Source organism: Eublepharis macularius, chromosome 15 (genome assembly GCF_028583425.1).
Source record: "Eublepharis macularius isolate TG4126 chromosome 15, MPM_Emac_v1.0, whole genome shotgun sequence".
In the NCBI taxonomy this organism is placed as follows: domain Eukaryota; kingdom Metazoa; phylum Chordata; class Lepidosauria; order Squamata; family Eublepharidae; genus Eublepharis; species Eublepharis macularius.
Genome location: NC_072804.1, coordinates 55,917,019 through 55,942,186, shown reverse-complemented (window position 1 = coordinate 55,942,186; position 25,168 = coordinate 55,917,019). Strand labels below are relative to the sequence as shown.

General features: G+C 48.3%; 1 protein-coding gene across 1 annotated transcript in view; it reads left to right on the top strand.

Annotated features, from left to right (window-relative positions):
* DACT3 (dishevelled binding antagonist of beta catenin 3) overlaps window positions 1-12,977 on the top strand; it is a 35,224-nt gene extending 22,247 nt beyond the window's left edge. Inside the window, exons 2-5 of the mRNA XM_054998961.1 lie at window positions 9,448-9,559; window positions 10,319-10,456; window positions 11,335-12,311; window positions 12,360-12,977. Coding sequence (XP_054854936.1) covers window positions 9,448-9,559; window positions 10,319-10,456; window positions 11,335-12,311; window positions 12,360-12,977 — 1,845 coding nt within the window. The remainder of the gene's footprint in view (window positions 1-9,447; window positions 9,560-10,318; window positions 10,457-11,334; window positions 12,312-12,359) is intronic.
* The last annotated feature ends 12,191 nt before the right edge of the window (window positions 12,978-25,168 follow it).

The window sequence follows — 25,168 nt, the reverse complement described above, 5'->3', positions numbered from 1 at the left end:
CCCTTCTAATGGCAGGGAATCGTTTGGGAAGATATGGTAAGTGTCTGGTAGGCTTGCTGCCCACTTTTGATTTTGAAGAGGATGGTCACCGGGGGCTGGGGGGTTGGAACAATCTAGTAGAGCCAGGCAGACTCTGATACGATCAGGTTATGCGTGACGCCTGTTCGGATAGTCCGTATTTGCTCCAGGGCTGAAAGGAAAAACCAGTTATCTGCACTAGTAGCAGAAGTGTGTTATGCACAGCACGGACTGGTTGGTGCCTGTATCATCTCAAAACTCAGTCTCAAAGCAGTTTTGCAGATCTGTATACCTTGCTTTTTTAAAAAAGAGATGATTAATGAAGAAATACTCCTCTGTCATTTAGGCGAGATCTTTTGGAGCCCCCCAATAGGGTAACGCCTATGCCTTATCTCCTCAACCTACTAAATCAAGAGTACAGACGAATTTTTACACAAATGCATCTGGATGTTTTTCCCTCGGCTGTCCTCGAAGGGAAGTTTTAAAAAATCCCTTATGAAGAAAGGATTTGTCCCTGCTGTGAGGAAGGGATAGAATCATTAGAACACATTATATTTGATTGCAAGGTGTATAGCAATCTTCGCAAATCTCTTCCTCTTTTTTCAACTTTGCCCCTTACCCGTAGCCAAAGGATATGCATTCTGAGGGGTTTCTTTTCAGATAGACACCCTAAGATCACGCACCAGGTAACCAAATTTGGCTGGATTGCTTCAAGGATCAGGAAATCCTTAGTGTCTAAGTGAATGATTTTATTGTATCACCAAGAATTTTAAAGTTTATACTATTGTACCCATGTACTGCGAATGATTTTATTGATGTTTTATTCCCTTCTGCGGTACCTTCTATTGGTATCTTTTTTAATTGCTGGTCATTGACCGTGAAAAATAAACTATCTATCTATCATCTGTCATTTAAAACAAATTAAATTTTGAAAGATCTTGCTAAAATACAGGGGAAAGGGCAAGAAAGGCAACTAATCCTGTGTTGAATTCCCTAGTATATACTCTTTTTTACACTCAAGCAGGAGAAAGCCAAGCTCCCCTGTAGGAGGTTTTAGCAAAGCAAAACTCGCGCTAGAAAATGTGATTTTTCGCGTTTTTGCCAGCATGTTCCGCAACGTCCCCGCTTCAGGTAAGCCGTGCGGAATCGGCCCTGTTGAGGGATATACAGCATTTTGTAATAGAGAATCTAGACAATGCCTCCTAGCAAAGGAAGCGACTGCGAAGCTTTGCTAATCCTGAGCAGAAGGCCTCTCACATCTAAGGTCTTGCAAGGCAGGCACAAAGTGTGCTGAGATTCTGTGCTACTCTGGTAATGTTTGGATCATGCACGGTATCCCAGACGAGCTTAGATATGGTCACGAACCACAAAAAAACCAAACCATGTGGTTCATGGTTCATGGCATTTTCATGAACCAGGAACCCCCACGAACTGGGGCAAGTTCACGAACTGGTTCGTGGGATTTAAATGCCCCTTTCCGACCACTTAGCAGTGGCAGGGAAAATGGAATTTGATAGTTTAAAGAGCCCTTTCCTGCCGCTTGCAAGCGGCAGGGCCCTTTCAGCAGCCCAAAGCCGGGGCTGGGGTTTGTGGGCTTCCCCCCCTGCCACCTGCCAACTGATAGTTTAAAGGGCCCTGCTGCTTGCAAGGTGCAGGAAAAGTTGAAATGGCCATTTCCCTGCCGCTTTGCAGTGGCACCGAAAGGGGGATTGCCCTTTAAAACGAACCAAACAAACCAGTAGACCAGATCGTGGAAATTAGCTTCCACAAGCCACTGGTTCGCGAACCACGAACCAGGCTGGTTCGTGGGGTTTTTTGGTTCATATTCAGGTTTGTGCCGATCTCTACTGGATCTGCCGTGGTTCTCTCACGTGATTCAAACATGCAAAGGCTGACTCTCGAAAGCTCATACCCTAGAAAGCTAGTTGGTCTTTAAGAAGCTTCTGGACCCAAATCTTGCACTGTGAGAAAGTAATTGCATACCACAAAGATGATATTTGAATGGAACCCGAGCCTCCACCCCTGGTTTATTGCTTCTTACTGAATGAATACGTGCTCTGGGTCCAAAAACTCCCATCAAATATCAGCCTGTGCTTCCAAAGGAGAATAAAGTCACAGCAGCACAAATAGGATTTTATTTTATTTTATTAAATTCTCTGGCTTTGAAGTTATCTCATTTGTTCCCTTGAGAAATGCTTGCCTGATTATCGTAGCTGCAGCTGGAATCATCTCAGGTGAAAAGTAGGTTAGATTTAAATTTCACAGGGCAGGGGGAAGAGAAGGGGCTGAGGTCTCTGGCGCTTATTTCCCCCAAACCTTTTCAATGCATTCAACACATCCAGAATTTCTGCTCAGTTTAAATTAGGCAAATAGATATCAGCTCATTTCCTAATTCATCCTAATTTCAATATCTAAGGGGGAGGGGGCTTGTTCTTCATTCTAGACTTCCAGTATATTTTTGGAACAGGGCAAAGCTATGAGGGAGAGAGAAAGTGGAAGGAATATAGAGAAAATTGTGTATTTGGTCATTGGGCCCCTGGAGAGCAGCAGGGAATTAGATGTGGTGCCAGGAAACTGCCCTTGTGGTTTCCGTTAGTTATGGCTGTAGCCCCTTTCCACGTTCAAAATAATATGTGAAAATTCCTTCGATCCCAGCATCCTATTTCCAACAGTGTCTAGCCAGAAGCCCTCCCCTCCTGTTAAGGGTAGGCTGGGGGTTCCATCGAGCTGTCTTGCCCAATATCCATTGATTGACAGATTTCCATTAATGCGTCCAATCATTTTTTAAAAAACTAAAGCTTATCTGTGCTAATGCTCTTCCGCACATCCAGTGGCAATGAGTTCCGTAAGCCCAGCTTTGTGCTTTGCATGAAGAAGCTCATTTGTTGTCCCTGAAGCTACTGATGCATCAAGCAGCATTGGGTGAGAAAAGGAGAGAGTTTCTCTCAAATTTAATAAACCACAACCGCTGCATAGTATTGCAAGGGATCCCTTGCCATTGACCTTTAGAGTATGTAGTACAGCTTCTTGACAGCATCAAAATGCCTTCGCACAAGCCCTGGCCGTGCACAGATGCATTCGTGGTGTGTTGTGGTCTCTGGTCAGCTGCAACTGTTTCTGCCCAACTCAGGGTGGAGCAGTCAGCCCTACTCAGGTGGCTGGATTTGAACTCGGAGTTTGCAGTTGCTGATACCAGGAGAGATTGACAAGGGGAGGAGACCGAGGGTTGGGTGGCCCTGTCTTGGTGAAGAGGATTTTCTCTTTTGCTTTTTGAGGGTCTATGAATAGCAAAATGTCTGAAAATCTACAAAGGCAAAGATACAATGGTGCCCTTTCCGAGACTAAAACAGAGTATAACCTCTGGGTGCATCCAGGCCAGTGAACGTCTTTGAAAAATCTGCCTTCTCATCAGATCTTTGGTCTGTCTAGCTCAGGAATGTCTCCTCTGTCTGTCTGACTGTAGCTCTCCAGGGTCTCAGGCAAAGGGGGAGTTTTCCTGTAGCTCCTGGGAGCTGAGAGCCAAGCTACAAGTGACGCCTGACACAGGTTGGACACTTGTCAGCTTCCCTCAAGTTTTGATGGGAAATGTAGGCGTCCTGGTCTTGCAGCTGTAATGGAGAGCCAAGCTGTAAAACCATTTCCCATCAAAACTTGAGGGAAGCTGACAAGTGTCCAACCTGTGTAAGGTGTCACTTGTAGCTTGGCTCTAAGTCCTTTAACTGGAAAGGCCAAAGACTGAGCTGGGACCTTCTGTGTGCAAAGCCAAATCTTATGACTGAGTTGCAATCCTTCATCTTTGCATGCTCAGAACCAATAAAATTTTGTGCCAAAGTAACTCAAATTTGGTGATATGGTTAGATATTAGTAAATGTATAATTTATGCATAATTTTTTCCCATTTACAATTTTATTTTATTTTTTTCTAAAGGGGAAAAAAGATTTTTTATATAATACAAAGAATCAAACAGACCAACCAACTCATTTGCTAGAACAACTAACAATTTCAACATTACACTTTAAGAGATAAATAGATATATAGACTAGACAAACATGATAAACAACTTAATATAACCGGACAATACTTGAAGTTGATAACATTTATTAGATAGTGACTTCAAAAAGATATTAATGCTTTAAATTAATCCACATTTAGACGTTGGGTTCGTTGATTCATTGTCAGTAAGAAATTCAAGGACGGGTAGCCATTGGCTGAAAAAGTGCTCATTATGTTTAGACGTTTCAAGTTGCTTGCTTTTCCAAAATGAAATACTCCCATAGTCGACTTTGCCATATCGTAATTGATGGTGGGTGGTTTGATTTCCAGTTAGAGGCTATAACAGATTTGGCTATGGAAAGTAGTATCATAATAAGATTTTTTCCTAATCTTTGGAATTGTTGGGCATGCACAACACTGAATACCCACTGTGCCACCCCCAACCACTGGAAAATGGTACCCAGGTACCACACTTCTTCTCTTAGCTCTGAAGATCTCGTCAATCATTGCCCATTCACTTTATTTTTTTTGTCTCCATAAGGACTAGAAACATGTCCCTTCTTTTTAATGAAAGCTAGCTGAAAACGCTGGCTGAAAGTCTCAAACATTTTGGCATGTTGTGTAATACTGTATCCTTACTGCCTTGTTGCTATTTTTTAAACATATTTAGAACAAGGTGAGAAATTAGGGGTGATTCTGCCCACCCAGCCCCAAGATATGAAAGCAGGGAGGGATCACACCATATTATCTCCTAACATCTATGGATGGGATGCGATTTTTTAAAAAGCCTTGCCATAACCTCAGCCAGCAATTGGCTCCGTAAACCTCATTTGCATGGATTTAAATGTTTGTGGGTATTGGCGCTTCTTAGCGGCCAGATAGCTTTGGGTTTAAAGGGATTCCAAAAGGGATTAGAAATTTATAGGCATAAGAACAGCGGCCTCAGCTCAGCAAGACAGGATGGGGAAAAAAGAAATTTACATGGATAGAAATCCATTTGTTATGGAGGGGAAAGAGGAGACTTTAAAAGAGCTTCCTTTGACGGCCACATTTGGGCAGGCTGGAAGCGAAGTTGCTGTTATCTGCTGGAGATGATAGGCGGCTGGAATTGGGGGCAGGCATGAATTAACAGGGGTCCCAAGGGTCCATCTGGTCACAGAGATTTGGTCTACTATCTGTGATCTTTGCAAAAAAAACCCAAAAAATTTTCTGATCTTTCCTCTCCCAAATAGCGCTTGGGGTCCCTAGCTGGAAGAAGGACAGCTGCTTCCCCAGTGCTTAAGCTGTATTTAGACTTGCTGCATAGCCTATCCCTAGATGCTATTTATTTTTTGAATGGCAGGCCTGAGCCCCAGGATGTGTAGTAAAAAATGGCAGGGAGACACACACCCGCTCTGAGCACGCTGAGAAGAAGGGCCTTTGGTGATTGCCTTTCCACTGCCTTTGGTCCGTCTGATCAGACCAATTAACATAAAAGCAAAGACGGTGCCTGAGAGATCCCGACATCTGAGCAGCAATTAAGACAATCAATAACAATTTTAAAAAATCAGCACTCCGCGTCAGAACCCTGATGGTGAAGAGTAACCCTGCCGGGCTGTCCAATCTGTCAACATTAAAATGAAACCAGTACATGGAACAACCGGTCTGTTATTGGTTCAGCTTCAAAACCTATAAGTAGTAATGCGACTCAAGTGACTATCAGATGCCTGGTTTATTGCATATCGAGATTAACAGCTCTTTATTATAATAAACATCTTTACTGGAGACTGGAAGCAGACAGGCTCAAGACTCAAGAGTGATTCCGCACATGTCGGATAATGCACTTCCAATCCTCTTTATAGATCGTTTGTGTGCGGAACAAAAAATCCACCTCAAACGATTGATAAAGTGCATTGAAAGTGCGTTATACGACGTGTGCGGAATCAGCCTCAGGCTCAACAGTAAGCCAGGCTGTTCTCCCTTTGTGCAAGCACCTGGAAAGGTTAAGGCTGCTTCCACACACGTTGGATAATCCACTTTCAATACTCTTTAGTGAACATTTGAAACTGATTTTCCATGTGTGGAACAAAAAATCCACTTCTAAAGGATTGTGGAAGTGCATTGAAAGTGCATTATTCAACATGTGTGGAAATGGCCTTAGTCTGGAGGCAGCAAAGAGAGAGTTGTTTGGGGCATCTTTGCTCTTGCCGCAGTCCTTCTCCAAGTCTTGGAGTGTGTCTTATTCCCTGGCACCTTCAGGCGGTCCCGGTCAGAGACAATATCCAGGGCTTAAATTATTCATTGGCTATCCATCCCTGCTCAAAGAATTCCCAGCGGAGAAGGGGCTGGGCATTGCTCTGACTGGGACAAGCGAAGTGATAAATGACCTTCCCCACACGCTTGCAATACCATTATCAGCATGCGTAATGTAGTCCGGGTTTTGGAGACGGGCAGAGGAACCCTGCTCTCCTCCTGGGTTGCAGAAGATGCCATATAAAGATACCCAAGAGAGGTTTTCCTTCCTGCCTCTGCCTTCTCCACTTCTTGCTTTAGTTTCCCCTTTGCTGCACCTTTGTGTGTTTTCACTTCTGCTGTGGAGTTTCTTGTCCCAATGCAATGATGTATGGCCAGGGGAGCAGAGATACTGCAAGGATTGCGGCTGGAGCGGAGTGCCTAGTGGAAAGTAAAGTGACTCTGAGGTGTGGGGAAACTAGCCCAGCGCCTCCCAAAGGTTGCATGCAGTCCTGTGAGATTGGCTGAGCCTAAGTGTCTAACCTGAAATGACCCTGTAAAATGTCATGGCTGAATGGGGATTCGAACCCATGTCATCTCAGACTTTGTCTAATCACTATACCACACTAGCTTTCTCTGGCACGTTAAGCAGGGACACCCGAGTCACTAGATGATCAGCTTGAATTAGTTTGTGAGATTTAGCCCCCCTCTCCTTTGCCCCTTTCCTCAAGCCCGCTCCTCTTTTACCCTATGGCTTCCCAGTTTGTGATCCATTCAGAATAATCCCTTCAGCCTCTCCAATCCCTTAGATTCTGGGATCTTTTTCCAGCCCAGAAAGCTACCTCCACTTCGTCTCTTTCTGGAGTGAAATCTCACCTGACCAATTTCTTCCACCTTCTGTGGGGGCAAAGTGAAGGCCCCTCCCTTCTTGTTCACCCTGGCTAATTCATTTAAATGCATGCCGCTTTAGAAGTGGAGGTTGTGTGCCCTTTCCATGACCCTTTCAAATTACACCCAAGCTAATTTGCACCACATTCAAACGGCAGGCTCTAATCATGCAAATCAGCGTGGCAGAGTTAATTTTTCTAATTTCTGTCATGCGGTGTCAAGGACCCCTCCACAACAACTTCTTTTCCTGGTTTCTTGGCCAGTGTATTCAGTTGCTACAATGTCTTCCCATACAGGGGGGCACTTGTGAGAGTTGATAACCCAAATTTAGGTTGCCAGCTCCAGCGTGGAAAGTTCCTGGAGATTTGGGGGGTGGAGCTTGGAGAGGGCGGGGTTTGAGGAGAGGCAGGAGCTTAAGAGGGTATAATGCGATAAAGTTCATCCTCCAAAGCAGCCATTTTCTCCAGGGTCAAAGATCCAGAGGAGTTAGCCGTGTAGTTGCGAAAGATGCACCTGACGAAGAGAGCTGTGGTTCTTGAAAGCTTATGCTACAATAAAGTTGGTTAGTCTTAAAGGTGCTACTGGACTCTTTACTGTTTTCTCCAGGGGAACTGTTCTCTGTAGCTTGAAGACTAGTTGCAATGCCAGGAGATCTCCAGCCCCCACTTAGAGCTTGGCAACTCTACGATTCTCATTCATCAACATAACCAGCTCTAGTCTTCCAGAGTACCCGTCACAAACTCCCCCACCCTTTCCTTTGGCGGGTGAGACTTTTGCCCTTTGTTTCCAGACAGGAGTTTGAGCGACGGTCCCAAATGAGGCCCTTTTGTCCCTTGCGCACCCGTCTGTCTGGAGGTCAAATGTCGCCCCACAGCCGCCATTTCCTTCTCCTCCCATCCTATGTCCCTAACACGCTGCCCGCCTGGTTGGCAGGGTTCACTCTTTGCCACAGTAAAGGAAGGGGAAACTCTCCGGGAGGTAAGGAATTGCCTTATACGGAGTCAGAAAAGGGGTCATTTGACCCAGGCTTGTCTACTGTGATTGGAGAAGTTCTCCAGAGTTTCAGGCCCGCTGGAAGGCCCAAGCGACGCGGGCTGGGGAGTGAATTTATAAATTTACTGAATAGGGCAAAAGACGCACCACGAGGACCTTCACAACCAAGCATTCTTCCTGTTCAGTGTATGACCATGAGTCTCTCTACATCTGACACACGAAGAACATGTGCCAGGAGATGCAATGTTAGCTGGGAAGGGTAGTTTAAAAAGACAGAGCTGGTGGTAGGGCAATAACAACAACAACATTAGATTTTATATACCGCCCTTCAGGACAACTTAGCACCCTCTCAGAGCAGTTTACAAAGTATGTTATTATAGTTCCCTCAACAATCACCCTGTGAGGTGGGCGGGGCTGAGAGAGCTCTGGAGAGCCGTGACTAGCCTAGGGTCACCCAGCTGGCTTCAAGTGGAGGAGTGGGGAACCAAACCCAGCTCTCCAGATTAGAGTCCCAGTGCTCTTAACCACTACACCAAACTGGCAAAGGCTTTGCTATACACTGAAGCTGTGTGAAGGGGCTGTGAAATGCAAGAAGGGAAACTTCAGCTCATTACAACTTCTCCAGTTCCAAGCCTGGCTCTGGAAGGCAGCTCCATCCCATTTCTGTTCCTCGCTGCCCTCGGGTTGCCACCCCACACAGTTATTTACTGGAGAGGTAAAATTGACCGAGCCTCAGGGAAGCGAAGATGAAATTAACAAACCCTCTGAGGAGCGCTCTCTGCCGGCTCTACCTTTTAAAACTATGCTTCCCAGCTAACACTGTGTCTCCCTACACTTGATGAACACACACCAAGGCGTCTCGTGTAGAGACACTCCATGAAAGAAGAACATGCATTTGAGTCACAGCTGACTCATGTCAGAGATGAGCAGAGGGGGTTTGCCATTGCCTTCTTCCATGTAGCGATGGTCTCCCGTTCATGTACTGATTACAGCCACCCTGTTACGCTTCCAAGCACTGAAGAGCTGTGGCCAAACTGGGCAAATCAGGCTGCAGTGACCATGAAAACACATGCATAGTTTGGGACTATTTTGCTATTGTTCTGTGCTATGAAAACGACTATGATCTTGCATTATCTTTTTTTTTTTTTTAGTTATTCATTTCTGGTTTCTGTAGAACCTGGATTCTGCATTCACTGCTCCGCTTTACCGCACAACTGCAAATCTGCAGAGGTCCTGGTCAAAGGGAAGAGGGGCTTTGGTGCAGGGAGAGATTCCTTCCAATGAAGCAGGAGACAGAAATTCTTGATCCTTAAGGAGGAAACAATTTCTTTTTCTACTTTTCAGGATGCCCTGCCTGGCTTGATGTGGGAGCTGGAACAGCAGCTGGGACTGCTGCGACTTTACCCTGAGAAGATGGGCGGGGAAGCAACAGAGACGGACAGCTGGCCCAGCTCAGGTAGGGGCGGGAGCCAAAGGTCGCAGCAAGAATGTCTCTCTCCTGGGTTCCAGGAAGTATCTTGCTTCTGAGAGCCTCGCTACAAGTGACATCTTACACGCGAACGGCACTTGATCATTTTTCGCAAGTCTTTCTGGGTACTGAAGTCCCTCTCCCCCACCCCTTTTCTTTCTGTTCCTTCCCCTCTCTGTTAGAATGCCTGCCTGAAGAGACGGAGAAAGCCTACGGCAACAGCAGCTTTTGCAAATTGTCTTGCCAGGGGGTGGGGGGTGCTCTGGAGAAAGCTGACATGTCGGTGAAGTCCTAGTGTCCTTTCAGTGATCTTTGGGGGCGGGCAGCTGCAGCTTTGCTAATCGTCTTGCTGGGGGGGAGATGCTCTGGAGAAAGCTGAGAAAGTTGCAGCTGCCCACCCCCAAAGATCATTGAGAGCAGGCTTGTGACTGGAGGAGTGATTTGCAGAAGCAGGCTTTCTCCGTCTCTTCAGGCAGGCATTCTAACAGAGAGGGGAAGGAACAGAAAGAAAAGGGGTGGGGGTGAGGGACTTCAATTCCCAGAAAGACTTGCGAAAATGATCAAGTGCCGTTCACGTGTAAGATGTCACTTGTAGCGAGGCTCTCACTCTGCAGGCCAGGGGCCGTATAAATGTCCTGACCCTGCTTTTGAGTGACCAGTTGGGAACTGGCCCCTTTGCTTGGCTGGCAAGTAACAGGTAGAAATAACTTCTTTAACAAAAAATCACGGATCTCACTTCTCCCCCAGGTTTTTATGAGGGCCCCCTATCGGCTGGCACCTCCGATTCTCCAGCGTCTGGGCTTGGCGATTCCTCTTCCAGTTTCCCGTCGGCTTCGGGTTCCTACTCCCGGATTGGTTATGCCAGTGAGCGCCCCAAATCTGTGGGTGAGTCAGTGAGGGCAGTGTTTGACTGAGGGGCGTGTGTGTTCCTACTCCCTGGCAGGAATGTATGCATAATTCCTGTAGCCCTTCAGTTTGGGGAGATACGGTGGTCTCCCTGAGGGATGTTCTCCCCAGTGATGCTGGGAGAAGGGGTAGATTTGCTCGGCTTCCGGAAAAGAAGCTGCTGCTGTGACCTGAAAACCCTTTGGTGGAATCCTCCATGCTGCCATACAGTTTCCAAGACAGAGAGGCGTGTTTCATCAGGAGGTGGGCATGGCTGCCGTTAAGAGAAATAATGGGGGTTTAGTGTGTGTGCAGGGAAGGAAGACCCTTCTTTAGGGTGGGCACCCAAGAAAAAAGTAGGGTGGGTGGGAAAAAGCTGTGGGATACTGGGCCTTTTGAGACTGCAGCAGTGGAAAATAAGGTTATTCCGAGCCTGCAAAAGACATCTCAGTCAATTTATCATCTGAGTTTCAATAGATTAAATCTGCACATATTTGCATAGGAACAAAAGCAAGAATAGCAAAAGGAAGCAAAGCATGCCTTCTGTGTTTTTGATGAGGCATGCACTAAGAGCGGCCTTCTGTCTCAAAGAGGAATTCCCTCTTGGGCATGAAGGAAGGGGGATTCTTCCTTTCCAGTGGCCTATGCAACCTACCTATGTTTTTGGGTGTGTGCAAGTATTAAAGAGAATTTTAAAAGATGCCTGCTAATTAAGTGATCAATTAAACACTGCAGCAGTCCCTCCAATACCACTTGAAAGGCACCCCTTACCTCTGTTGGAACCTTGAACGCTGCCAGACCGTGATAATGTTCCCAGGTCCCCAGCAAAAGTCTCAGCCAGTGTCCCTCTGTCTCTCTCTTTCCCCACCCCCTTGCAGGTGACGTGGCGAATAGCAGCAAAGACGGGGCCAGCCGTAGCAAGGTGCCTCGCTCATTCTCTGCCCCCTACTCCAGTTCCCAGGACCATACCACGGAGCCGTTGTCAACTCGCTACCCGCCAGACCCGTTCCTGTACCCCAGCCCTCTCCACGCCGTAGCCCTGCAGAACCCTTTAATCCGGAGCCGTTTGTACAAGGACCCTGCCTTCTCTTCAGCTGCCTCCCAGGCGTTGGGTTACCCAACTGATCAAGAGGGAAGCCTGGACGCCTACGGCAATGAGTTCCAGTTCTTTTCAGAGGCTGCCTCGCACTGCCATAAGGTGGAAAGTTACATCTCGCGCCTCATCCGTCGCCGCAGCCAGCTGGTGCGAGGCAGCAAACCCCGGACTAGCCTCGGCTCAGAACCTCCTGCCCCCGCCAAGAGCAACGTGGTCAGGCAGAACAGCTTCTGCAAGAGGCCCGCTGAGTTGCTTCCCCCTCCGGCAGAACGCAAGCACCCTCCGGCCATGGAAAGAGGCAGCAGCACCCCTTCGCCCTGCAGCCATGAGGGCGGAGCCGCGGCATCCACACGCATCTGGTCCTCGTGGGATGCGGCTGCGGAGAGGACTTTGGCTGCCAAGGCAGCGGCAGAGGACTACAGTCCACCCCATTCCAGCCTCAAGAAACCCCCCAAGCTGCACGCCCTCGCCCACGCGAGGCCTACTTCTGTGGATCAATACGAGGCTGCTTACCCGCCATCCCCTCTGCCGGATGGAGAGGACGGAGTCTCCCGGCGGAACGGCCCCGACCCCGTCTCTTATGAGTCTGAGGATGGGGCCTGCTTAATGGTGAAAGCTCAGTATATCCCTGCCCAACAGTCAACAAGGGCCCAACAAGCTCACCGTGCCGGCAAAAAGAAACCCCCGCCGCTCACCAAGGGCCGCTCGATGGAGCTCTCACCAGAAAGGGCCCCTCCGATCACAAGGGAGCGCCCCCGAGTGTCGGCACCCCCCAAGAAATGCCGCTTTACTGAAGAAGGGGGTGAGGCGGTGGGCAGGAAGGGGGCAGGAAGAAAAAGCTCTCCCCGGTCTAGGAAGGCTGCCCGCTCGCAGTCCGAAAACAGTCTCCTCAATAAACCAGGAGTCAAATATGGGACAGCTGAGCGGGAGGAAACGGCTCTAAAACCGGCCCGGCAACGGAGGCCCCATGGCCACACGGCTGGTGGCTATCGCAAATGGCGCTCAACGGCTGAAATCTGTCAAGAGGAGCCGTCTACGGGAGGTGCCGTTGAGCCGCGCCGGATACAGCAGGGGATAGGTACAGTTGGGTACGGTTATGCTGGTAGTGACTCCGAATGTTCGGGCGAGCAGGCCCGCCAAGCTCCCATGTGCCGCCTGGAGGAGGGTCTGGCCTACGCGGACAGTGAATCAAGCCTGAGCGAATCGCCTCCTCCCTACAGTAGCGGGGCCTCCAGTGACACAGACGAGAGTGGCGGTCTCGTGTGGCCACAGCAGCTCTCTCCACAGCTCGTGTCTGCCTCTGGGCCCGGGAAGGTGGCTGGCGGGCAGCCCAAGGTCTTCGTCAAGATCAAGGCCTCCCATGCCCTGAAGAAGAAGATCATGCGGTTCCGCTCCGGCTCCCTTAAAGTTATGACAACAGTGTGAGGGGCATCAGTCTCCCGCAACCTCTGCAGTTTCCCCCTGCTCCTCCCTTTGGCTTGAAGACCCCTTTGGAACCTGGCAGGTCCCCTTCTCAGCCACATACCCTACATCTCCATTCAGCTTGGCTCCCGTCCAGGACTGATCTCCACTTCTGCCCCGAGAAGAGGGTAACAAAAAAGATCTGGAGATGGCCAGCTCAGCATCCCAACCCCTTTCCCCAGATGCTGCATGCCCAAGGCTGAGGCAGGAATCTCTCTCATTCTTTCTCTCCCTCTCCTCCTTTCTAATCCAGTCCATTTTTTTTCAAAAAAAAAAAAGGAAAGGTATTTATTATGGTTTTGTACTGCTAACTGCTCAGGAGCCCAAGTTTGGCACAAAATTATGGAATCGGAACCCACACTGCTAGTCTTGTATTTCTAGGCCAATGTTTCCTCTCTTTCCTTCTCTCTTTGTAAATAAAATCCAGTGCTTTTTGTGTGTCTGTGTGGAAATGTACCTTTGCCTCCTTGACCAGCCGCTAAGGAAGGTGATGGGCTCAGGCCCCTCGTCCGCCCCACAAAGCCAGGACCACCAGTTGTGCTTCCAACTTCTTGTGGTCTCAGATTTGAACCCAGAGGCCAGCTATGCTGACTCTTCGTTGCGCTTTCAGGAAACGTCTCTTCCTTGCACGTTTTACATTCTTAGTGCAGCAAATGCTGGCCAAATCCCCGTGCGACGAAGCATGGAAAAAATGACCCAGGAACAAAGCTCAGAACTTGGAGGAGCTTAACTTCCTTGAGACTTTTGGTGGATCTGTATTTCACCTTGACTCACCTGGTGAGCTAGGCTAGAGACGGGCGATAGTGGTGTTATTGGCAATATGAAAGAGAACTCAGATGGTTGCCTGGGTTGTGAGTGCTTCCCTCCGTCTTTGCAAGAAAGTTTTGTAGGGTTTTGTACAGTTCTTAAAACCTGCAAAAACTGTTTGTCTGGAACCAGTGGAATGGGGGACAGGGGACAGCATGTCTCAAACCACATTCAGGTCTCTTAAAAACCGTGGTCTGTTTGCTGTTCCTGTATGCACGATTTTCATTGTTGTTCTGAGTTTTGGGGGAGATGGGTGCAGTGCAGGGTTTTTTTCCAGCTGGAACGCGGGGGAACGGAGTTCCGGAACCGCGTGAAAATGGTCACATGGCTGGTGGCCCCGCCCCCTGATCTCCAGACAGAGGGGAGTTGAGATTGCCCACTGCGCCGCTCCAGCGGCGCGGAGGGCAATCTCAACTCCCCTCTGTCTGGAGATCAGGGGGCGGGGCCACCAGCCATGTGACCATTTTCTCCACAAGCAACCCACTGAGTTCCACCACCTCTTTCCCCAGGAAAAAAGCCCTGGTGCAGTGTGTGTGTGAATGTGGCTGGCAAACAACTGGGGTGTAGTAGGTTAGGAAAAGAGATGAAGAGCATCTTTGTTTCCTCTAGGAAAAATAGGGTTTTAGGACTCTAAAAGCTGCCTACCCTGGTAGGTTGGAACAAAAGTTGCAAGTGTAAAAAAGACATGATTCTGAGCAACACCCCCCCCCCCACAGTACTGATTTCAGCAATTCCATCTTCACCCTTTCCCCAGCAGGCAGCTCAAGGGGATAAATTCTGGTCTGTGTGCCTCTCCCTCTCTGGTGTGCCGCCGCCGGTCTCTTTCCTCTGAGCTCCAAGCTGCCTGCCCAGTACAGAGCTCCTTATGAAAACCAGATGCTTAGTGCGCCGCCAGGAAAGTGGCTGTGCTTTCCAAATTCCATCCCCAGGAACGCACGGCACTTCTCCCATCCCCCCCCCCTCCCGCCGCCCCCAGTACAGGAAAGCCTAGCTGGGAGGCCTCTGCCTGCCCCTTCCCCCTCCCCCTATCCTGGCTCAGCTAAATTATTGCAAACGAGAGCGCAAAGATGCACGCTCATTCTTGTTTCTGTCCAGCATGCAGGAACCCAAAGCGTGGAAGGGCTGGTGGACTCTTTCTCCAAAGCCAAGTGCTGCATCTGGATGCTGCTCCTCCTTCTTTCCTAAAAGGAACCCAGGGGTCTTTGCCTGTGATCTGGGTCCTCTTTGAGGCTGGAGAAAGCTGCTACTCCTCAGGAAAGTGGTTGGACAACAACTCTGATTCCAGGCATGTAGGCTCTCTGCTGTCATCCCCGGTCTCTGAAACAAGCACAAAACCTGCCAGACCTGTTTACTGGAAGCAAAAGTGAGCCTACACAGCAGGAGCAGCTGTCCTCCTTTCAAGCAAACTGCAGTGCTTTGTTGTTTGGTTCCCCTCTGACTTCTGCCTTGTCTTTGTGCCCTTCCTTATTGCATTTGGGTCTGTCTCCGGTCTCTTCTGAGGTCCCAAACTCTTAAGCCCTGGTTCTGAAATGCAATTTATTCCTATAACACATGCCTGTAATTTCATCTGTCCCCCAGGCCCCCAAATCTTGTTGGCTGAGAAATGGATCTGCTGTAGATAGACTACAAGTTATCTGCAGTGGCTCCGTTGTGAGTTTGCAGACCCTGAGGAGCTGGTCTTCCCTCCGTGCCAGTCCCCATAAAGAACAAATTTGTCTTCTATTCATGCACCATTAGTCCACCACCACCCCAAAATTCAAGCCGCTGTATCTCTCTCCTCTTACTCCATTGTGCTTGGCATGCATGGAAGAGTTTGAGGAGGCCCATCTGAGAAAAAGATACAATCCTGCTCCCCAAACCAATTACAGAGTAGCCTTGGGGAAGGAATACTCTTTTATACTTGAAAATGTTTATTTTTAAGAGTATGAGAGATGAAAAAAGTCATCTGACACTAGGTGAGCAGAGCACCCCAACCCACATTTCGGTATGATTGCTCTGGGCCTTGCCTCCAAATTGGGGTTCTGTACCTATGGAAGCCGGGTTCAGATAGCCAGCTCAGGGTTGACTCAGCCTTCCATCCTTCCAAGGTCAGTAAAATGAGTACCCAGGTTCCTGGGGGTAAAGTGTAGATGACTGGGGAAGGCAATGGCAAACCACCCTGTAACAAAAAGTCTGCCAAGAAAACGTCGTGATGCGACGTCCCCCCATGGGTCAGTAATGACTCGGTGCTTGCACTTTTACCGTTTTTTATACATACAGAGGCACACCAGGCTGCCCCTCTGAGGATCTCTATTGATCTCCGAACTGGGAAGCAGTGGATTGGTCCAGTCACAGCCAATGCAGAATTGTCCTCCCCTGCCAGAGACAAATAGGATGAAGCTGAGGCTAGAACAGTAAATCATACAGAGACAAATAGGCATCCTCCAGTTTGGGTTTTCACAGGGGGCTTCCATGGTTCACCTGAAGTCAGGGCTTTTTTTCTGGGAAAAGAGGTGTTGGAACTCAGTGGTGGAGCTCAGGACGGCACAATGACATCACTTTGGGTCAGTGGAACAAGGGGGGAGTTTTTTAAAGTTTAAATCGCCCTCGGTGAAAATGGTCACATAGCCGGTGGTCCCGCCCCCTTATCTCCAGACAGAAGGGACTTTAGATTGCCCTCTGCGCCACATGGCCACATGGCGCAGAGGGCAATCTAAACTCCCCTCTATCTGGAGATCAGGGGGCGGGGCCACCGGCCATGTGACCATTTCCAAGAGGTGCCGGAACTCTGTTCCACTGCGTTCCTGCTGAAAAAAAGCCCTGCATTGATGCATTTCTCTATGTCTACTGTTTAGGAATTACAGCTCTACGTACAGAGGAGGGAGTTGGGGGTAGGTGGGTTTCTTTCATGGACCGCATGTCTAATTTGTACCATCTGAAAATCGTGCCAGGTTATTGCAAACGGAAACCTGAGCACAGGGAAGTGAGGGGAAAGTATTTTGAGACTCTCTGTGCTGGGTTGTGGCTCATTTTTAATTTTTTCCCCCACATGGCATGCGCACAGGGCCTCTTCCTAATGCTTTCCAGATGGGAGACAGCACACCCCCTCTTTTTTTTTTTTTTTTTTGCTTTACAACTTCTGTTTCTCCTGAACAAACAGTTGACACATTCTGAAGATTGGGGCTTGGAAGGGGGCAGGGGGGGGCCTGCATGGGCTGGTAAGCCCACACCTCACCCCCTGGCCACACACTCAAATCCAAATTCCTGAACCAGCCGTGGCCCTCGAAGCATAAACACAGGTTGACTTTGTGACTGAGCTGGTTTACAACAGGGAATATAAAGGCTTCCCATGTGTGTGTGTGTGTGTGGGGTGGGGGGAATGCAATCCCCACCAGCCATTGGCTCATTTCAGTGTAGCTCATTAGAGCAATATATTTCCCTTTACAACTTTTCCCACCCTGCAGAAGACCCCGGGTCTTCCTTTGTTGCGCAACTCAATCCTGCCTTGAGTGGCAGCGTAGAACTTACCTCCGGCCCTTGTACATTTGTATATAAATATTATGATTTACTGCCGAAGTTCAGAACTGAATTCAAACCTACTTCCCCATGGCAAGATTATACATTTCCCATGCTGTGTTTTTACCAGTAAAAAATTATCAGTGCAGGTTATATTGGCCAATAGCTGTGACGTCTTTCAGAATACTGACAAATGGTGGCAAATCGTCACTTCTTTAGTCTGTTTCTATATTTATCACCATTTAGGATTTTTGCATCGTGCCAAATAATCTTAGGTCGCCATTGTGTGCTTGTGAGCCTGTATTTGTGTGTGTAAGTTTTAGGTGTGTGGGGAGTACCCTTTCACAGTAGAATGCGGCTGGACTCACTGATCTGAGTCACCTACAATTGTTTCAGGTGCATCTACTCCTGTCTTCCTTTGGCAGCACCAGCTGATCATGTCTGTGTGGGGTGATCTCTGGGGCTGATATGTCTGTTGTTTAATTTCCAAAATGTTGAGGCAAAAGAGCTTCAGACAGCTAGAAATCTTCATTCTCTGACTAAACTTCTCTCCTCTTAATCCCAGAAGCGTGAGGTAGCTGCCTATGGCTACTTCATGGAATCCAAAATGCACTTTCCACATGCCTAAAGGCAACTTATTTCTTCACAGGCTTTAGGGCTGATTTCTTTTTAAAGTCCTGGTGCTAGGCCCAGAGGAATCTCACCTTGAATTAAACCATTTTGCTGCTCGGCTGCATCTTCCTTTCCATAACTGGGTGCGTAGATAGCCTAAAGGCCAGGTGGGTGGCATCTCTGCCAAGGAGAGGTGCCAACTCGGCTGGCACGACTTCTGTGCCTTTAACACCTGGGCAAAAGGCAACATAAATCAATTGGTGAGTCTTTTCTTATCACACTTCCAGCTGAGGAAGTGTGAATTCCTACCTGGCAAGCAGCTGTCAACAGCACAGGAGTTTTGCCAAGGGACGCAAGATGGCAACCTTACTGCTGTGCAGGCAGAGATATGAAATCAGCTGCATTAGGTCTGTGGGCCAAGCCAAACATGACGCCAGACACGTATTCTTTAGCATGTTGGGGATGCAATTTTACCTGGGAACTGTAGTTTTCAAAGACAGAACTATGCGGGCTCACTGGGGAAAAGGAACGTCGCAATTGTTTTCTTGCAATCTCAACAGAGCGAGGAACTACCAGCTCTTCCCTTTCCCTGCTTCTTCATGCCAGGGACAGGGTCTTGTACTGGTGTGTGCATGCGTACTGTCAATCTTTCCCACACAGAACTAACACCAGGACTGGGGAGGGAAATAGAGTTTGTGAAATTGTACTGAAGGAAAGGTTTAGAGCTTCTCTAACACCAGCAACTCCACATGATTGCTTTAAAGTTTTTTTTTTTTAACGAAGAAGATCTTTCAGATCCCCTGCATTATTGTCCTGTTTGAGCTCCAAGCAAATTATCAGTATTGTCTAGGGAGGATCGAAGGGGTGGGGTTGATGGGGCGGGCACAGCCGAGCCTGATTACTGCACCACCCCAGGGCCAAGCTAGCAGTGAGGAATGACACTTGAATGGCAAGTGAGCAGACTCACGTGGATTCCTCCCTGTTCACTTGCTCTCCACTTGCACTCCACTTGATCACGTGCAAGTGGAGCGCAAGTGAACAGGGAGGAATACACGTGAGTCTGTTCACTTGCCATTCAAGTGTCATTCCTCACTGCTAGCTTGGCCCCCAGTCCCGCAAAGACAGATACTCAAGGAAAAACTGGCCCCTTAATTTACCCAGAAAGTTCCTTGCCAGGAGCAGGGTGGAGCAAGTGCAATTCTACACATACCTGCGACCCGGGCCAGAGTTTAGCAGAGCCCCTCCTTGGCCCAGCTTCCTTCGGGGCTGTTTTACCATTTGCAATCTGCCATGGCACAGAAGAGCGGAAGGGAAGGCTGCTTGTGGCAACAGATGAATGTGTGTGTTTTTGTGTGTATGGGGGGCAGGGCTTGATTGCCAGTTGCCACCGGTGAGATATTTTTAGCCAGCTTTGTGGGGGTGAGCCACGTGCTCCTGCCGTTTCCCATCTCCCCAGCTAGGCATGACGGGTGGGTGGTGTATAATGGCAGAAAGGAGAGCCAGGATACGTACGTATGTACGCACGTGTGGGAGGGGGTTGCTTTAATTTCTAAAATGAGAAAAGCTGGGACTCAAACTTCTTTGGAAGCCTCGCTAGTGGAAGGGGCAAGCACTAGTTATCCAACGGTGAAGGGGGCACGTGCTCAGCGTACTGCTTATGACGGATTTGTATATTCCAGGATAGGAATTGGAAAGGCAGATATCTTTGTGCTCCCTAGGAAAGAGTCCTGGCTTTGAGGAATGCAGGAATCCAGTCCTGAGCCAGGGGCACAGGAAGAAACACTGCTGGAACAAGTCCCCACACAGGTCAGGAAGGGCCTTTAACTTACTGAGGACGTTCCTGACGGGCAGGTGTTCTGTTTGGCTGCTGGTGGCCAGAAGCAAGCCAAACCGATCCCCTGGGGTGCTGGAAGAGCTGAAGGGGGCTGGCTTAGGTTGCGAGCCTCCAAGTGGGGCCTGGATTTCTCCTAGAATTACAATTGGTTTCCAGACTACACAGATCAGTCCCCCTGGAGAAAATAGTAAAGCACCTTTAAGACTAACCAACTTTATCGTAGCGTAAGCTTTTGAGAACCACAGCTCTCTTCGTCAGATGCATTGTCAGAAGAGATGATGAGAGCTGTGGTTCTCCAAAGCTGGCAATGCCTCTGACGAAGAGAGCTGTGGTTCTCGAAAGCTTACGCTACAACAAAGTTGGTTAATCTTAAAGGTGCTACTGGACTCTTTACTATTTTGCAACTACAGACTAACATGGCTAAGTTCTCTGGATCTATGACCCTGGAGAAAATGGCAGCTTTGGAGGGTTGAGTCTGTGGCATTATACCCTGCCATCGTCCCTCATCTCCCCAAACCCCACCTTCCCCAGGCTCCACCCCCAAATCTCCAGGAATTTCCCAACCCAGAGTTGGTAACCCTCGGCTGATTGGCTCAGGATAATGATTGTCCCAAACAAAGGAACCTACTGCTAGTCCCAGAAGGGCCACTTGAGTTGATTTTGTTCCCCTAAACTGTAACCATCTGGCCATGAAAGATTTTTGGGATTGTCACCCACCCACGTGGTGTATCTGTTGTGAGACTCTGGAGGCGTGCCCTGCCAAAGTGTGTTGGAGGAACGGGCGAATTTGGTCTGGTTTCGTTTTTGTCCCAGCCCAGGGCCATTTTCACACTGCTTACCTTCCCTCGGAATGACCCGGAACATCGCGCAAATCTCACACGAGAAAACACAATCTTCCGCGTTTTTTGCGTGATCTTCTGGGTTGTTCCGAGGGAAGGTAAGCAGTGTGAAAACGGCGCTCTGGTCAGTCACACTAGCGGGCCAGATGAACCAGCGGCTTAACTCGGTATTCTTACATTCAAAAGCACAGCATGAAAATAACGTTACTAAGCAAGAGCTGAGCTGCATAACTGACAACAAATGATGGCCCTATTAGCCAGCCTCCAAACACAGCCCAGCGGATGAGCCCTCACCCAATGTCCCCTCACACGTCTCCCAAAGAGCAGGCCCATGCAACTTGTTACCTACCAAGACTGCCACTAGCCCGTTTGATGTTTTTAACAACCGCTGCTTGCTTTCTGAATTTAAAACGTGAGGTTTTCTGAGCCCTGGATGGGCGACCAATCTTGGTGGGTCAGTTCTGTTTCAGTGGGTCCAAAGTGGTGCACGGAAGGACTGTGAGTCCCAGAAATGTCAGCTGGAAGGGGTCCCCACCCACCCCTGCATTGCGCTGGATGGGACTAACCAGGGCTTTTTTTCTGGGAAAAGAGGTGGTGGAACTCAGTGGGTTGCCCTCAGAGAAAATGGCCACCAGCCATGTGACCATTTTCAAGAGGTGCCGGAACTCCGTTCCCCCGCGTTCCCCCTGAAAAAAAGCCCTGGGACTAACCATTAAGGTACTCGTCCTCTTTACCCACTACTTGGAGACAGGGATGCTTTTCAGTTTTGTCGCCGTGGCAACAGCACCCACCAGTTCCAATACCGGAAGCGTGAGCAAAGAGGGGAGACAGACATTTTGAATTGCCAAAGAGTCCGTTAACTGTGAGCTGGCTAATGAAGATGGGAGGAGGGGGGTGTCAGAGAAGGAGAGATGGGGAGGGTTGGTGAGAACAGTGACAAAACTGAAGATATTTGAGATATCCAGAGCTGGTTGGGCATACTTACAAGCTACTCTGAAAGCTAGGACGTCCCCAGTTCAAATCCTTTCTCTGCCCCAAAGTCACTGGGTTGCTGTAGGAAAGGCACAAATTGTCTTAGTTTCGGCACCCCTCCCTGCCTTTAATATCAGGATAATAAAACTAGCATAGTCGATGCAGTTGTAAGAAATACTGAGGCAGCATAAATGCTAAAACACCACATGCATGCTGGATATTGCTGGTTGAAGGCACTGCTGTGAAATCCTGCCAAGGTGCAAACGATGCTACAACCAGGGTTGAATTGCAAGCTGACTCTTGAGTCAAGCGGGGAGGGGGGCTCCTTAGAGACAGGACAGTTCCACAGCCAACAGGGAGCAAGGCAGATACGCTATGATATGGGTCCTTGACTGTAATTTCCAGCTGTCTGGTGTTAGTTGTGTTAAGGCCAGGGCTTTTTTTCAGCAGGAACGTGGTGGAAAGGAGTTCCGGAACCTTTTGAAAACGGTCACGTGGCCGGTGTCCCCGTCCCCTGATCTCCAGACAGAGGGGAGTTTAGATTGCCCTCCACACTGCAGTGTGGAGGGTAATCTAAACTCCCCTCTGTCTGGAGATCAGGGGGTGGGGCCACCGGCCATGTGACTGTTTTCTCTGAGGGCAACCCACTGAGTTCCACCACCTCTTTTCCCAGAAAAAAAGCCCTGGTTAAGGCAAATCCAGTGCAAATTGATCGACTGAATGCTCCCTTGTGAGGGAGGAGGGATTTTGGCTTTAACTATATTTCTGTTTGTTCTTTTTAAAAAATTGAGACTTCGTACATAAAATTGGAAAATATTTCACAAGGGTGCCCGCGGTGACAGTTCTCTGCATTCTGGTTGCTATGTTCGTCATACCAATGTTCCACCCCTAACAGGCAGTTCAGAACACACTTATCCGTTGCTTGCTGCATTTTCAAGAAGATATAATAGGAGTGTGTGTGTGTGTGTGTGCAAGTGCGCAAGCGCATGTGTATGCTCTGCAGTCCTGCGGAGTGACAAAGAGCATAGCCTTCAAAGACAGAAAGAAACCTTTTTACAAAGGAAGAGTCTTGTTTCTCCAAAACCCCACTTCACACGTAAAGCCCCCTTTTCTGTTATTTCGAAACCAGTTCCTGGGTCCCTGTGGTGCATACAGTAGGCTGGCCACCTTTAGTTTTCATAAGTTCTTGTGCCTCTGAGCACATGCAGAACGTGCTTCTCCTAAGTGAAATATAACTGTGGATTAATGAACCCCTCTCTGACTCACTTTATACATGTGGAGATTGCCTTTTCCCACTAGAGATTTTTTTTAAAAAATCAAGGTGAGAATAATTCTTTTGACCACCTGTAGAGTGTTTGAAAAAGCAGAGTTTGCGGTGCACCCATGTGCATATGGAACTTGGAACTGCAAATAGGGAACTGGGGACCAACTTCAGCTTCGTCCATGTTTCCCCGTGTGCTGTGCGTTCTCATTTCTCTCTTCCCCATTTGTTTTGCTTCAGTCTACCACTGCTGGACCTAAACAGCCTCTTCTCTAGCCTGGCCTAGAAGTCCCTGGAGTTCGTTTCCAAGCCTTTGACTGTTTAAAGAGCCAGTTGTATGCCCCCCCCCAAAACACCCCATTTCTGGTCTCTCTCCTGTCCCTTTTTCCTTCTTTAGCATTGCAGTTCCTTCTTTGCCGTCCTTCAAACTCTCCTGCCTCCCCCACCCCCACCACGGCCCCGCATTTGCAGTTCTTCTGGTGTCTGGAATAACTCTGATCTGTTCCAGACGCTGGCCTGAGATTTTTCTGGGGTTAATTTTAGCCCCTCGGCCCCCTTATCACAGCTGAGATGAGGAAACTGGAGTCAGGGGCCGAGCGCCTTGGAATATGTGCAAGCACACACACACACACTTGCATGACATCAGGTCAAAGGAACTAGGATTCCATGTGGATTTGATCAGATGCCACATCACACCGAGCCGCTCCCCTGACACAGGGGCAGCGCCGCATGCGACAGTCGCAGCCAATGTTTCTAAAATGGAATCACTTCGGTCCAGGATAGGGGGCTCTCTGACATGCAGTAAGAAGCCTTTGGAGAACGCTGGAGACCCTGGTGATATCTCTGCAACAGCCCCCTCCCCAGGCTATATTTTTAAATAAACATACAACCAGGGAAGGAATTGTGAAAGCACAGATGAAAGCTAGTTCGAGCCCTCGGCTGACTTCAGAATCAGTCCACATGGTTGGTCCAGTACACCAGACTGCTAGAAACCCTGAGGGACGGACGCCCTTCTAGGTGAGGGCAATCACACCTCTTCCAAGTAACAATGCTTCTTTGGCCCTGGAGAGCAGATGCACAACGGGAAGGGAATCCACAATCCCACCCCACCCCAAAAAGCTATCGAAACTCTCTGACAGCCTAACAATTAAATGGGTCAGAAACTGGCAGAAAGAGAACAATGGGTGTGACCTGACCTCCCTTTTAATCCTTTATCTGCAGACAGGAATCTCCACTTGCGGACAGGAGTCTTGCAGAGATGAATGTAGCAGGTAACGACAGTTAATATCAAAGGCTTGCCTTTTGCAGGGACACAATACCCTCCCCACACCAAAAAATCCCAGCACACACACCCTATTATGACTGACATAGCTCACCTGGCTGTTTAGGTTTTTAAACTATATGAAGGCTCATACAGTTGTCTGGACACTATCCCACGACAGTATTCTGTTGTATGTCACACTGCATCATGGATTTTGTAGTCTTAAGGGATGCATAAAATACATTCTAGGTATAAGTAGTTTGGGGGATATGAAAATTCTTCATTGTTCTTGTGTGTGCCTGATTCATTCCAGGATACAGCTGATTTTGTTGGAGTTAGTAAGACAGCAATTGATTTTTTTTTCACAAAACAGAAAATATCAAAATGACGTTGATCTGCAAAAAGCAGATATAAAAACATTCATCTTGCTTGTTTATGGTCTTCTTTCCAAAGAGAGCAGAGCAGCATGCATGCATGGGGTTTATCCTATTTAATCTTCATTATAACCCTGTGAGGTGGGTTATGCGGAGACAAAAAGCAGATGGATGGCTGGGTCACCTTGTGTACACCTCCTACTTGGACAAGGATTTGAATCCAGGCTTCTGCCAGCCGTATCCTAAGAGCTATTCATGAGAGCATAATGGTTTACTAGAAGTGCTATCCTAAGCAGAATAGTAAAGAGTCCAGTAGCACCTTTAAGACTAACCAACTTTACTGTAGCATAAGCTTTCAAGAATCACAGTTCAGATACATCTGACGAAGAGAACTGTGATTCTCGAAAGCTTATGCTATAAAGTTGGTTAGTCTTAAAGGTGCTACTGGACTCTTTTCCACTCTTTCTCAGTGCATAGGATACTTGTTAAAGTGAGAAAAATCCTTTCCTGGTTCAGTTTGAGCTTAGAGCAGACTTGATGAAAGTATGGCAAATTTTGAGAAATTCTGTAGAAATTTTTGATTTCTCAAAAGTGTGCTATTTGCCTCGCGTTTGTAAGTGGAGGGTCACATTTCAGCAGCAAGTCTAACCTGACCATACCTTCTCTTTTGTTGCAAGACAGAAGGGCAAAAGAGGACCCA